Raw genomic sequence first — 14,372 nt, forward strand, 5'->3', positions numbered from 1 at the left:
CTGGTCAGAGACGTGGCGAATTCTTCCACTTCTCCAAGGGCCGGGCACACCGCAGGTGCTCGGCAAATGTCTGGGCACTGTTCCTCAGGTCCCACATACAGGTGTGTTCTCAGGCTTTGGGGCCACCTTTCTCCATGCTGAAGCACGTCTTTAAGAATGAAGTTAATGCAGGAATGTAAGATACCATTAAGAAAAGCCGTTTACAAGTCTGAACTCTTAAAAAAAAATCATTTTATTGATCCTTTAACCATACAAAATTTATTCAAATTACACCCATTTGAAGTGATAAGATCACAGCTAGAGAACAGGTTACCCTGTAACAAATCTATTTACAAAATCCATCATAAAAGCTTTTTTTTTTTTTACATTATATTACATATTTTCTTTTTTTTTTTTTTAACTAGCATACAACACAAAGCTAAACCGATTAGTAGTTTGCCTACTCCCAATTTTGGGAGAAATACTTCCTCTTGACAAAAATCACGTACCCCGTAGGAAAAGAAATTCCCACAATCTGACAATTGCCACTCGACTCACTCTGCAAGCCATGTTCCTTCAAATCCCTCCTCTCACACGCAGGCTGCCATGCACGCATCTGAGTTCTTATTTTCTTTTTTTCCTGAAAGCTAAAGCTTTAAATACTGCAGTTTTATTTACAGATCTACACTTAAACAACAAAAACGGAAACGAGAACCACAACAACAACAACAACAACAACAAAAAAAAAACACCCAGAAACAAAATAGAACAACTCTTAAAAAATTACAAACCCGCTAGAAAATATTCTGGCAGTGTTTACAAATTAATTGCTGTTTTTTTCTCTTTTTTTGTACAAAATCGCTAGATAATGAAAGTGTGAGGAGACTACGTATCAACTTAAATAAAACGATCGCTATGCACAGATCTGTACATGTGAACACACGCCTAATACTGTTTGACAGCTCATGTGTTGCCCTTTGTACACTTTTTCTTTTGTAAGGCTCACGCAGTCATAATTCGCACACGTGTAACTTTTAGCCATTTCATGTGTGAGCGTTAATAGCAGCAACTCAATGGTACCAGAAAAACCTGCATACTTAGTACTCAAAGTAACACAAATACTGTAGCACTAACCCACTTTGGGTGCCAGATACTATGTCAGAAAGGAAAAATGGGCGATGCGAACAGAACACAGCATGGACGGCTAATTCACGGACACCAAGCTCAGCCCACTAACTGGAAAAATCTTATGCATGAAGGAACTCTTAAGACTTATTAGTATTCCTTTCATCTCCAAAACAATAAATACGGCATTATTACATTACGGAAAGGCGTAACGAGAAAGTCAACAAAACACACAACAACCTAGCCAGGTGAGAGCTCAGTCTTTAGACTTTGGAAACAAGTCAGCTTCGTGCAGCTGGCAAAGAGAATCGTTACAGAGCTGGAAGCAGAGGCAGCTAACCAGATGAGATAAATATGGGAAATGGGGAAAAGCTTGGCATAAATGGTTTCCCATACAGGAAAAAACCCCACAGTGCATTTCCAGTAGGCACTTGACACAAAGCTCCCCCTCCCTCCCCCACCCCAAAGCTTCATCACAGACCACACTGCTGTTTGTACCAAAGCCAGTGTGTGTGAGGGAGGAGGCTGGGGACAGAGGCCGAAGAAGAAAAAGGAGGATAATGTGCACCTTTGTTTTTCTTCCCAAACATACACCCACGCATACCCACACAAAGAGTTTAAAGTGCTGGTGTCATTCGTTTTGACCCCACCACCACTTTGCATATTGTGGAAATCTACCTTGAGTAAACTGGCTGGGGCTTTCGTGGTTTTTTGTTTTGTCTTGTTTTTGTTTCGTTCTGTGTTTTTCCTAAGGGATTATTTTCGATTCCGTTAAACGCACGAATTGAGTGCTACGGTGTCAGGCACATAGCATTTCAATTTAACTGTTTTCGTTTTGAGGTTTTTTTTTTTTTTTCCACCTGACTCCCTCGTTTCCGTCGTCTTCAGGATCCAAGCAATGGACCTGAGGTTCCATGCCATGTGCCCAGTGGGAGAAGGGTGCCTCCCCAGGGCCGATGGGAAAGCCATTCTTGGACCTAACTGGTAGGATTTGCAGCTGACACGAAGCCTCCAACTGGGGGACACCGTTCCTGAAGAGTAAAGTGGGAGACGCCCTGGCTTCTATCGCTTCTCCTTCCGTGTAATGACTTCCCTTGGTCCAACTGACTCCTTCGTAGAGGAAGGGGAATGGGTTCTGGGCCAGGACGATCGCAGCCCCCGATGCAGTGGGAGCGCCCTGTTCTCACCAGCTTTTAAGTAAATGCCACTGACACAGTGGGGATATCTTTGTCCCCAGAGGCCTCTCCTTCTGACCCCATCCTGAGAAGTGGTCTCCCTGAGTGCAGAGTAAGAGAGCCCTTGCCCCAGTCACAGGGCCGGGAAGCCCAAGGACGGAGGGATCCACACCTGCTGCTCCTTGGGACTGCTATGTCATCTGACCTGGTTCTCCTCTCAAATGGGCCACCCGTGTCCGCGAGCGAGCCCCAGGACCGGCTGGCTCCGAGCTCCCGTCCTGGGAAAGGAAGCAAGGGGGGGTGACACTTCTTGCAGAGGCTGTTAAACCTTAGATCACACACGTTTAGATGCTCTGATCAGTAGAGGTCCTCTACGTCTCTGCTTAAATAATGTGAATTAGCAAAAACCGTTTCAAAGTAAACAATTACATTGAAATGGTGCTGGGGGCCACAGGAATGCTTAAATGGCAGCTAAAAAAAAAAAAATTAAAAAAGAATAAAAATAAAAAGGCGAAAACAATCCACGGAAAACTCCTAAGTAAGCATTTGCTACAAATCAACTTTAAACTAACAAATACGTTGGGGGCAGGGGAATGGGAGTGGTTAATGGAGACAGGAAAATCCACAACAGCTTCCGAGTGGCAGAACTCTACTGTTCTTCTGTATCTGCAACAAATATCGGAAAACAGGTTCTTCGTCCGCAAGGCTGTGCAGGTTCTCTTGACCTCCTACAGGACACAAGGTCCATAGCTTACACTGAATTATGACAGTAATTTAAGTATTCCTAAGAAGAGCTGAAGAAATCCATTTCATACTTTGCATGACTTCAAGTTTACAGTTTCTGCCGTTCCGTTCCATATTAGCAGACCCCAAAGACATGCGATCCGCGGAGAAGGCACGGCTTGAAATGCTATTAAGGAAGATTGCTGTTCTCGAGTGGGCCAGGTGGCCAGACCCCATTCCACAGCGCATCCGTCAGGCACAGCAAGCCAATCCGGGAGGGAGGGAAGAAAAATACGGGTGAGAGACACCTGATTGCACATTTTCTCAATTGCTGACTCATCCAGGAGATTTTTGGAGCCTGGAGCAAAGCAGGGCTTTCCCAAGGGAGCCTGCGACTGTGCGTTTAGACAAAAAAACAAAAACAAAAACAAAAAACTCCCCCCCCCAAAAAAAGGCAAACACCCCCTCCCCCCTTTTAAATTCATTAAAATGTCAGCTTTGTTCTGAAGTTTGTAGTTTACTTCATGATACTATCTCGGAGGAAGAAGGTAGGAAGGGACAACACTGCATGACAGATGTTCTGGTTCCATAATAAAAAAATATCGGTTTATAAGGGGAGGTCACACAAAGCATAATCAACTACACATGAAGTCTTCCACAAGCGGGAGCTTCTCCAAATCATAAGCATCAAAGAGATCGCTAATGCCTTCTTCCTCCCCGAGGCTTAGGAGATAGTCTTCTTGGAGCAGGGGAGGCAGTAAGTTCACAAATGGTCCTTCTAGGTTGGAAGGAATTTGGTCCTCAGTCTGCTGTAAGAGGTTGGCTGGGGAGGCCAAAGGAGAAAGGTTTGCCATAGAAATCGAACAATCGCTATGTCCTGAGTTGGTTGAAGCCAAGTCTGAAGGGGAAAAAAAAAAAAGAAATTGGAGGAAACCGAAAAATAAGTTAGGAGACAAATCACACCAACTTGTTGGAAGACTATGCACGGGGCTGTTATAAAAGCCGGGACCTTCTGGAAGGACAATCAGATGCCACTGTGGTCCAGCCCATCTCATGCACAGTGACTGACAGCCTTTCTCTGTTCTCGTCTACCTCACTCAACTTTTGGGATGCCTACGGTTAGCAAACAAGAATACAAATCGTTTCAAAGATTAGAGGCTAACAAGTTCAAACACTTCTCTCGGCTATCAGCTGGTCAATATTTAAAGGAAAACAAAACAAAACATACATGCTGAAAAGCTGGCTTCGTCGTAGGGATTCAATGGATTTTCACTTAGTCTTTTTTGAACAACTAACTTTTTTAAAGATACTTCTTAAAAATACACGTAATAAGACATAGCCACTTTGAATGTCTGTGGCGAAAAAAGGTGATCTTTCATTTTACCATCTGAGCTGCCATGGCAATTACAGTGCTCAGTGTTACAAATCAGACCCGAGTCACTTAAATCGCTCCAATTCCTGCGGCTATATTGGGAGACAGTAATGGGAAAGGCTGAAGACATATCCCCAGTCTGAAAGTGGAAAAAGGGGGAAGAACTTAAGATACTCCCGGGGTCTTCCTCCCGTAGCTTGTCCCCAGCATCCCAGGGGGTGGGAATGAGGAGGGGAGCGGAAATCAAGTTCAACTTCTTTGACAAAAGGCTCTTGGCTCCAAACTCGTTCCCTTTTGCTAACATGATCTCAGAGGCATCAGGCGAAGGTGTGTGGCCAAGTGTAGCTGATGATTCATTCAGACAGCTCACAGCTTTACTCCGCGCCCCAGCGGGCTTTCCAAAACACCGTAAGGGAAGCGATTTCTGCCCATAGCAAAAGCCTGAGGGACTCCGTCTGTGGGCGGAGGAGTCATTGGCTCAAGACCATGATTTGATTCTGTAACTAGTCAGACCGTCTTTGAAAAGAAAAAAAAAGTTACCTTAATAGAGCTAAATAGCATTAGTTTTTGGGTCTTGCCTAGGCATGTGGTTCCGGCACCGGATCCTTCCGGTCACCTTCGTTTTTAATATAGTTTCCGAATGACAAACGTGGAATTTTTACCTTTGGAAGGGGGTTTCGGGATATTCCCATTGTGGTCTTGGTTGTTTGTTTTCATTGGACTGTGTGTTTCTGTCTCTTCTGGACACAAATAAACCTCAATGGGCCCTTGGGTACTTGCCAAATGTATTTGTAGGCTCTATCGACAGAACAAGTGAGAAAAGTTCAAACTGAGACATGAGAGCTATAGTAGTTTTCATCCAGAAATGGGAAATGAGGGTAATTTTCATTGTTCATTTTGCTTCTTCCCCGGTAGCCTCTTCCCCGCTCTCCCCCCATCAAGTGATGACTGTCACCCTCTAGAGGAGGGGCCGGCAAACTGCAGCCCGAGGCCGAATCCAGTCCATCAACTGGCTTTGTAAATAAAGTTTTATTGGCAGAGAATCATGCCCTTTCCCACTGTTAACGGATTGCCTCTGGCTGTTTTGTTTTTCTTCTCTCGGGCTCCAATGGCAAAGTTGTGCAGTTGAGTAGAACCAACAGAGACTTATGGCTCACAAAGCCAAAGATATTTACTCTCTGGCCCTTTAAAGATAAAGTTCTTCGACCCCTGCCCAAGAGGAGGTGAACTGTGTTCTTTAAATATATTCCTCCTATGCAAACTATGAAAAGGTCCTCCAAGTGTTTCAAAGACAGTATCTCCATATTGCTATCACCTTTACGGTGAACTTTAATAACCACTGGATGAAGAGTATTAAGTGCTAGGAGCAGTGTTTAATAAGAGAATGCAGCACACTAACAACTAAAATTCTTCTTCATCTGGGTCATAGTTCTATTATTATCATTTAGGTGAGAACTCTACCCTAGATGGGAGCTTGTGACTCTCACTCTCTTTTTATTTTCTACGCATTTTCTGTTTGCTACATTTCTTTATCTTATAGTTAGGGTCCAGGCGTATATTAGCAAAGATTATCAGAGACTAATCACAAAAATATGCTCCCTACTTTCTTATAGTATTCTTGTCTACCAATTCAGCCAAAGTCATATGTGATTTCTTAAAAGTAAACATGTTTTAAAAGATAAATTCTTAAGATGTGCTACGATAAGTTAGGGAGATACTTTTTTTTTTTTTTTTTAATTAAAGTTAGGGAGATACATTAAAACACTTATGTCTCTATTCCTGGTGGGGAAGAAATCCAAGGCAATCAACATGAAATTCCCCAACGGTTGAAATCAGTCAGAACCTCCAGATACCAAGTGTTGAGAAAGAAAAAGTACTAGAGGGACAGGACACCATACCCTGCATTCAAGGCCCCACGATGTTAAAATTAGACTTTTGAGACACTCGATATGTACTGAACTGTTGAAATGTTTTTGAAGTTCTAGTTAGGTAAAAGGGATGGGAAAGAACTATCGAGTGTCAGGAGAATGCATACTTTGACCACGCGTCAATGATTCTTCAACTTCGGGCACTCCAAAAAGATCTCTGCAGATGAACAAAGATGTTATCTCCTTACCTCTATTGGGTCAGGCACTTCAAGTCTTGTTTCTGGAGGGGCTTTGACAACTATAACAGTTTGGTCTTTAAGGCCACTAATTTTTCGAATATCTTGATATGTAACGTAAGCTAACGTAGTAACTGTTAAGGAATGTAACCTTTTATAAGACTGACAGAACAGATGCATGGAAAAATTTTCAAGTATTTTATGACTTGTAAGAATATACTGGTCTCTCTGTCTCGATCTTTAGACACATGGGATCTCTAGCAAACCTTTTCTGCTTGATACTCAAAACAACAAGACAAATCGATAGCGTTCTCCTACTCATTTCTAAAAAGCCCATGGTGATGTAGAATGTTAAACATGGAAATAGAATAGTTAAATTATCAGAAGAAAACCCAAACCCAGTTTGGTGGGGATTTCCTAGCACGGACATTCTGTGAACTTTGGTGAAGTGGTTCTATCACTCAAACTGAAAGATGGCGGATCTCAAGTTACAGGGGGAAAAAAAAAAAAAAAAAGGTAAGCTCTATTTGCCCTTATAATTTTTGGAACTCTGGTAACTTCTGTCTGCTGCTTGACCATTAGCAAATGTCTGTAGCCACGCACATGAACACACGAGTAGCCAACAGACACTGTGGTGGAAGAACTCAGAAAACGGGTCAGGCAGACAGCTTGTTTTCTTAAGGGCACTTGGGCTGGTTGTGATTGCATACTGCCTACTGATAAGAAAGTCATCATTTCTGTTAGAAAAAAGTTATCCTTTGTACGATATCACTATCACTATTTCAGTGTTCACAAGGAGGGAAGGCAGCTTCTAAGTGCTCTGCAACCTGAATTAATTTGAGAAACACTGTCGCAGGAAACGAGAGTGAAAGAGTATTTCACTACCCTTGGTCATGACTTCTGGGTGCTGAACAATTCTTTTAAGTGTCCTGGTGGCCGAACCTAAGAGGATATCATGAAAGACTATGGTACTTACTACATGATAAAGAATATTCATGCAAGCTTGCCTGGAGAGACGAGTTTTTACTTGGCACTAAAGGAGCTCACATAGTTCTCTTGTAAGAGTCACATAACTCTCTTCTATAAGGGACACAGAGTGACATAAATAATGTACAATGTCTTTAGCCTGTTGTGTTTTTTATGTTAGCCCACAAAAAATGCCTAGGATAAAACAGCAAATTACATGACTCAATGAAGACCTTTCTGCAGGTAATATAATATTAGAAAATAGAGTCTGTGATCTAACACATTTCATACAGAAATAAGGTTTAGAGAGTTAGGAGGAAATGCTTCTCTTAGAACAGTGGCTTTTAATTAGAAATTGATGGAAGCTAGGAACCCTACTGTGCAGAAAAAAAGCACATTCACCCCAGATCTGTATGTATTTTTAGGGATATCTATCACAGATTGTCTTCTTTAAGTCTTAATGGTTGAGATGACAACAAATTCAGTGCTGAGCTTGACAGGACAGCTCAGGCAAGAGTTTGGGTCTTAGGTCACCATGTACTTCATCAAGGAAGCCAACTGTTGCCTCGATACGAGACTTGACAGTTCTGAGTTTTCACTGAGAACATGGAAAAACTGATAACCAGGTACCTACCCCATAAGTCCACTGTCAAAAAGCTACGTGACAAGTACTTATTAAAATAAAAACTCATCTACAGTTACTCAACATCCTGCAGGAAGGAAAATTTCAACACATTTGTGAACAAGCTGTACCACATTGGGAACCGAATGGCAAATTGAAATAAATTGTGCAAACACGTTTTCTGATCTTACAAACTTAAAAGTACTTCCACTGTGGCTCCCTCCTGAATTTGCTTTTTTTGGGTTAGCAGCTCCCCGCAAGGAAGCTTTCAGTGTCTGCAACAAAAGCCCCAGAGGAAGCTGATGTTGTCGACGAGGCTGTAAGCTGCACATTCCAGAGAGCTGCCAATCACATGTAACCACCCTGTCTCGTCCTCCACGGAGCTCCCAGCTAAAGGGTGAATGAAACAGCTCGACTAGAGTATTCTTGTTTATTCCCCCATAAGCCCACTCTGGCTGCCACTGGGGGTTCAAATCACCACACCTCTTCTCCACCTCACTAATCATCGGTGGGCAAGATCAATCCTGTGGTCGACAGAAAACGAGTAATCGCGGTTTCAAAAAACAGCCTCAATTGAACAATAAATGTCCCCCTACCCTCCAAGGGAAAGCCTCTCAGACATAAAAGGTAATGTGGAACAATCAGAAGGGGGGACACAACTTAAGAGGTAGGGTTTCTTAAAATACGGGCTTCATCTTCTATGCGTAACTGGGAATATTGCAAAATCTTCTCGTCAACGCGACGAAGTCATCTTTCTCCCTTTTTGTCGGAAGTGAGATGATGAGCAGCGAGTTCTCCTGTGACGGCCAACAGATTGACAAGAACTGGCTTTTAAAACTATTTCTAAGGACCAATGTCTGTAAATGGATGGATAGACTGAGACGTCTCAGCAATCGGGGGTGGGAGGGTGGGTGATTCAGAAATCAGTTTCTGGTGTTGAACATCAGCATTAACGCATGGTTAGAGGCTACAGAATGATTTTTCTAGGCTCTTCGTTCCTTCAGCTATAGCTCAGACAGATTCAACAAATTCCCATTGCTCCAATATCTGATGAAAAGAAAATAGAATGTGAGAACCCCAACAGTGACAGCGAACGCCCACCAGAAATCTGGGGAGACAGAGAGGGAGCTGCTGGTTGTTGTCATTAATATTAACGCTGACACCTTATCTATCTTAGAACAGTGCTGCCCGACGCGCTGCGTGTATCCGTATGTCCCCAACCACACGTGAAGAACATGCGTTAACGAGAGTAAAATTCTACCTGTGCAGAAGAGTCAGCCTGTCAACACTGGCTGTGTTCTAGAAGGCACTAACCCCCAAGGAACAGGTGCACAAAGGATATCTTTGGTTCTCTGAGTCTTCGGTTAGCAGTTTGAGGTCCAGGGTGCAGCTTTGGATCAGTTCATCTAATTTCTTCTCTTCCTGGCTGAGCTCGGTCACTTCCTTGGACAGGCCTTGACACTGGGCCAGCATGCCCCCATCTTCAGACAGACTGCAGCCCCTGGGAACCCAAACACAGACTCTTCGTAACTGCTCGGGGTCAAGGGGGAGAGCGTGTGGGGGAGGGGCAGTGAGAAATGGTCCTTTTTTTTTTTTTAAATAAAGATTTTATTTATTTATTTGACAAAGAGAGATCACAAGTAGGCAGAGAGGCAGGCAGAGAGAGAGAGAGAGTGGGGGAAGCAGGCTCCCCGCTGAGCAGAGAGCCCAATGAGGGGCTCGATCCCAGGACCCTGAGCCAAAGGTGGAGGCTTTAACCCACTGAGCCACCCAGGCACCCTGCCCTAGAAATATCCTTTTGAGTAAGATGTTCCCCCTTGACACAGGAGGACACACTTGTTAGCCAAGTGTTAACATCAGAACATTTATACTTTTGTATTTACTTTTTGTCCACACAGTCCTTCACCTCTCACACTACAGAAATTAAGTGGAGGGCAAAAAAAACCCAATAAACCCCCAACACTGTAATTTCCAGGTTTCCTTCCTCCAGGAGGCCTGTTTTTTCAGAAGGCTCAAATTCAAAGGGCAAAAGGAGGAGCCCCTGCCTGCCACATGCCCCCCGGGAGGAAAGAGAAACAACGGGTGGAAAAAGAGGATAAAGAGATATTGAGAGATAGAAAAATGTGAAAGAAAAGAGGAGTGGTTCAAATTCAACAGAATATCATTCGGGAAGCACAAAAGACCTAGGTAGTTTCTGCGGGTCTTCTAGCAACCACGGAGAAGGAAAAAGGAGGTTAAGGGAACAGATGTGTGCGCTGTACACATGAACAAAGACCACTACCCAACAGGTTTCTCTAAACCACAGGCCAAAATGGGTCACTGAATTGTCAGAAAATTCCCTAAAAGTACAAAAAGTTCCCCATACTCAAGTCATGTTTGAGGGAGTCTTTTCTCCAAGCCAGCCTATAACAGATTTGTTCCTTTCCACAATGCCTTCATCGTTCCTCCTAAAATACCGGCCACACGAGTGCTCCGTCCGCAATCCACAAACGAGACTAACCATACCCTGGGTCACACGTGTCGGTGGACAGGGGCATGTGTTATCATCCCTGCGTTCCAGAAGGGACTGAGGCCTCTAAGTCTTGCCTCTATTTATGCAGAAAGCGAGCTGACCCGCCGTTAGAGCCACGGATGATGATACGTGGCCATGGGACAGCTACACGGCTGTGTTCATACAGAGCCGTGGTTCATTTCCAAACCCCTGTTAGAGATGAGCCGGAGACATGGGCCATCATCCTTCAGGTGACACACGTGAGCACACGCGGCCTCCCGGGTGCAGAGGAACAGCACCTTCATGGAGTGGGCAGGGACCCCCTTGCCTGAGGCCAACTCAACGTCTCCGACCGCATCTAGAGGGCAAAGAGCCCTTGGACTTCGGCTGGGGGCTCAGGGGCAGCGGGGAGGAGCCCACGGAAGCAGCGTGGGCGTGAACGTGGTGCCGGGGCCCGGGGTCGTGGCTCGTACTCACATCCACTGCACGTTGTTCTTCGACTTCTTCTTGATGAGGTGGATGCCTTCTAGCACGTTGGTGATGTCGTAGATTCTCCTCTTCTGCACCTTCAGCACCTCCGCCGCCTTGTTCAAATCCAAGACCCCGTCGGGGGACTGGCTCAGCAGCTGAATGAACTTCTTGGTGAGCAGACCAAGGGATGTGTCATACCGTGTTTTTTCTGAGGGAGATTTTGGAGCTTAAAGAAAAACAAAAGCCGAGCGGGTGGGGGGGATAGGGGGAAAGGTAAAGAAATGAAGGGTTTCTCCGCAGGTAGGCGAGCCCTGTTTCCCGCTGCAGCCCAAGGATTAGCATCCAAGCAAAGCCACGGCCAGTGTTCTCGGTAAGTTACAGAAAGCTAGGAAATGGCTTTATTAGAAAAGGAAGGGACAGTACGAATTCACAACGCATGAAAGCGTTGTGCTGTGATGTTCCCAGGAGCTCCAACTTGGCCTCATCCTCCTCCCTGGGTCTAGGGAGGTGTCCCGCACATGGCAGGCCTCAACATTATCTGTTGAACGAATGAAAACGTGCTATGGTCTCCAAGCACCAGCACGTGCAGAGCCCAACCCACGAGGGCCGGGGCTGCGAATCTCTCCTGCATTTCATTTTCATGATGGGGGTGGTGGGGGGTACTCAGCCCAACCCCCCACAACCAGCTCTGCAGGGTCCATGGTCTGTGTGTGGCTGGGACCTGGGCACCAGCATTCATGTCAATGAAGAATACCCAACCAGCCTTTCCATCGACTCGCCCCATCCCTCCTGCATGTTAGGTCCTCATTCAATACCATATTTAAGCTGTTGGGCAGGTGTTCATTGCACAGGGTTTGGGACGGCCCGATTCGTAAACTCCAGGAAAGGGGAGAACAAAGTCTAATTTAGCATCTCTGTTAAACACCAGAGACATAAAGGGCTATTTCATTGTTTCCAACCTATTTCTCTCTCTCTCGTCAAAGAAACAATCAGTGGAAAGGAAAACGAGCTGCCATGGTTAGGTTTCAGTCCATTCTGACAGTGCCTTGTGCAGAGCCACAGGACGAGGCGGGCGCAGACCTGACCGACCCTGGCACCTTTCTACGCCCAGGGAGCCTGGTCTCCAAAGTGATGTCCATGAAGGGAAGTTAAAATTAAATTTGATTATAGAATGGTGCCAGGGAGCTTGTATTCTGAGCTGAAAAATGACACTGCACACATTTAAAAAGGCCTCCTCCCGAGTCAGTATTCAGGGACCGAAGGGACCCTACAGTGTCTGTGGGGTGTCTGCAGATACTGTTATTTTCTGGATGGGAACAGAGAGAGAAGTAGAAAAGGACACAACGTGCCACAATTATCCCCACCTTGGCACCCTCTCAGCCAGCAGCTTTGAAAGGTGGGAAGCCCACACCAAGGAGAGTACGAGACCAAAGGGATCCTTACTTTTTGGACTATCTGGACTTCGCAGGGCGGCTCTTCCTTTGCCCTTGGGGGTTTTTAAGCCATCAGCGAGGTACTGATGACCGCTTTCTCCTAGCTCCAGCCTTCGCTTTGCCTGCAACGGGAAAGTGCAATCGTTCATCACCGGTCACGTGGGCGATCACAAGCAGTGGGGCTGCCTGGGACCCAGACCAGCCAAACAGCCTGCTGGCCCCTCTGCTCTGCCTCACCCAGGACCCTGTCATGCCCCCTGGCCAGCTGCTGGCTCCAGGTCTGCGCCGGCGCCGAAACGCTCTTCACCTGCAAGGGATTACCTGTCTAGGCTCAGACGGACCCGTCCACTGGTCCTTTAGGGTTAGGTCACGGGCCACTCTGCTTACCCCTTTCACTGATTCAACACTATGTGCCAGGCGTGGGATGAGACAGTCAGACCACAGCAGACACCCTGGAACGTAAATTCGCTTTTCCCTTGCGACACTCAGCCACCGACCTTCACTCATCTCTGATCTGGGTTGGACTCTTTCCTTATGCTCCCTGCAAACCCTCTGTGTTTCTGTGTATTATAACACTTATTGGCTAGAAGGGTTATTTTACTTATCTGTTTCTCATTTCCTTTAAGGCAGGGACTGTTTCCCATTTATCTTTGTATACCTAGGGTTTGGCAAGCAGCCTGGGTTTCTGTAGGTATTCAATCACTCTCTCTCTACACATATATTTATGTTTAAAGAAAGAGTGATTAAACAGTAACACAGCTAGTCACAGACTGCAAATGGTCATTCATCAGAATAACAAAAATGCAAATGCTCAATCTTGGGTTTCCACTAGTATTCCTGTCTCCATTTTTGTCATCAAACCAGACCAATGAGGAGTCTTCATTCAGTTTTTTCTTTTATTTTAGGGAGGGGCAGGGCAGAGGGAGAGAATCTTAAACAGCCGCCATGCCCAGCATGGAGCCCCCCCCATGGGGCTTGATCTCAGACCCTGAGATCATGACCTGAGCTGAAATCAAGAGTCGGACGCTTAAGCGACTGAGCCACCCAGGCACCCCTTCATTCAAGTTTTTCATCTAATTTAATTTTACTTAAAAAATATCCATTTAGTGTCTGTGGACTGGGCACTGGTCTTAGCGAACAGAGGTAAAGCAAGATGGGTAAGTGCGTCTGCCTCCCTAGCCTGTAGAGTCCTAGAGAGGAGACAGATAATTAAGTAACTGTTGTGTACTAACTAACCGTACGGTGGGATGGGTGTTTGGACAGGAAGGCCACTGACTAGACACCCGGCATGGCCACGTTCTTCTCGTGAGGGGACGCACAATTCCAACATAACCCCTCATGACATGGAAACGGAGGGATAACTTATCAGCTGAGGACAGAGATGCAGCCTCTCTATAGAAAGTTACCCGCGAATCTTGCTCTGTTCTCTCCACCAGTCCCCAGCCGCGTGTGGCCTCCCCGCAGCAGCATGTGCTCGAAGTAGGAAATACACGCTGGAGGTCGAAAACTTAGCACAGGAAAGGGTAAAGGATCTCACTAGTCATTTTTACACAGATTACATGTTAAAATGATACCATTTTGGCTTTATGAAATATGATTAAATCAGATAGTATGAAAATTAGTATTCTATCTATGTATAGAATTTTTACCCTGTGGCTTGCCTTTTTTCTGTTGGGCAATGCTGGGCTGAACTTCACTCTAAAGGCCTAGGAATGACATCTGGCAGATTTCTTAACATCATTTTCCCCTCCCAAATATTCGGTCAAATCCTTGTGTGAGGCTGTTGTGACGGTTGGCCCACCAAACATGCCCTCTTCATGAGGCAAAATCTCCCCGATTGTTTTGGGGGAGCAGTCCTCCCCGGTGCTAGCCCAAGTGTGTTGTGCCCCGACGAGACCTCGGCCTGGCTGA

The 14,372-nt window shown here is 45.4% G+C and overlaps 1 protein-coding gene across 3 annotated transcripts in view; it reads right to left on the reverse strand.

The window, feature by feature from the left end:
* Positions 1-211: 211 nt before the first annotated feature.
* Positions 212-14,372, reverse strand: part of E2F3 (E2F transcription factor 3) — a 76,041-nt gene continuing 61,880 nt past the window's right edge. For 2 of the 3 annotated variants that reach the window (XM_047732988.1, XM_047732989.1), the window contains exons 2-7: positions 12,472-12,583; positions 11,035-11,236; positions 9,409-9,567; positions 6,491-6,605; positions 5,037-5,172; positions 212-3,900 (exon numbers count right to left, since the gene is read on the reverse strand). In XM_047732988.1, the coding sequence (XP_047588944.1) occupies positions 3,638-3,900; positions 5,037-5,172; positions 6,491-6,605; positions 9,409-9,567; positions 11,035-11,236; positions 12,472-12,583 (987 nt within the window). In that variant the 3' untranslated portion in view covers positions 212-3,637. Of the gene's footprint in view, positions 3,901-5,036; positions 5,173-6,490; positions 6,606-9,408; positions 9,568-11,034; positions 11,255-12,471; positions 12,584-14,372 lie in introns of all 3 variants that reach the window. The other variant, XM_047732987.1, reaches the window with a different exon arrangement.

This window comes from Lutra lutra, chromosome 6 (genome assembly GCF_902655055.1).
Source record: "Lutra lutra chromosome 6, mLutLut1.2, whole genome shotgun sequence".
Taxonomy (NCBI): domain Eukaryota; kingdom Metazoa; phylum Chordata; class Mammalia; order Carnivora; family Mustelidae; genus Lutra; species Lutra lutra.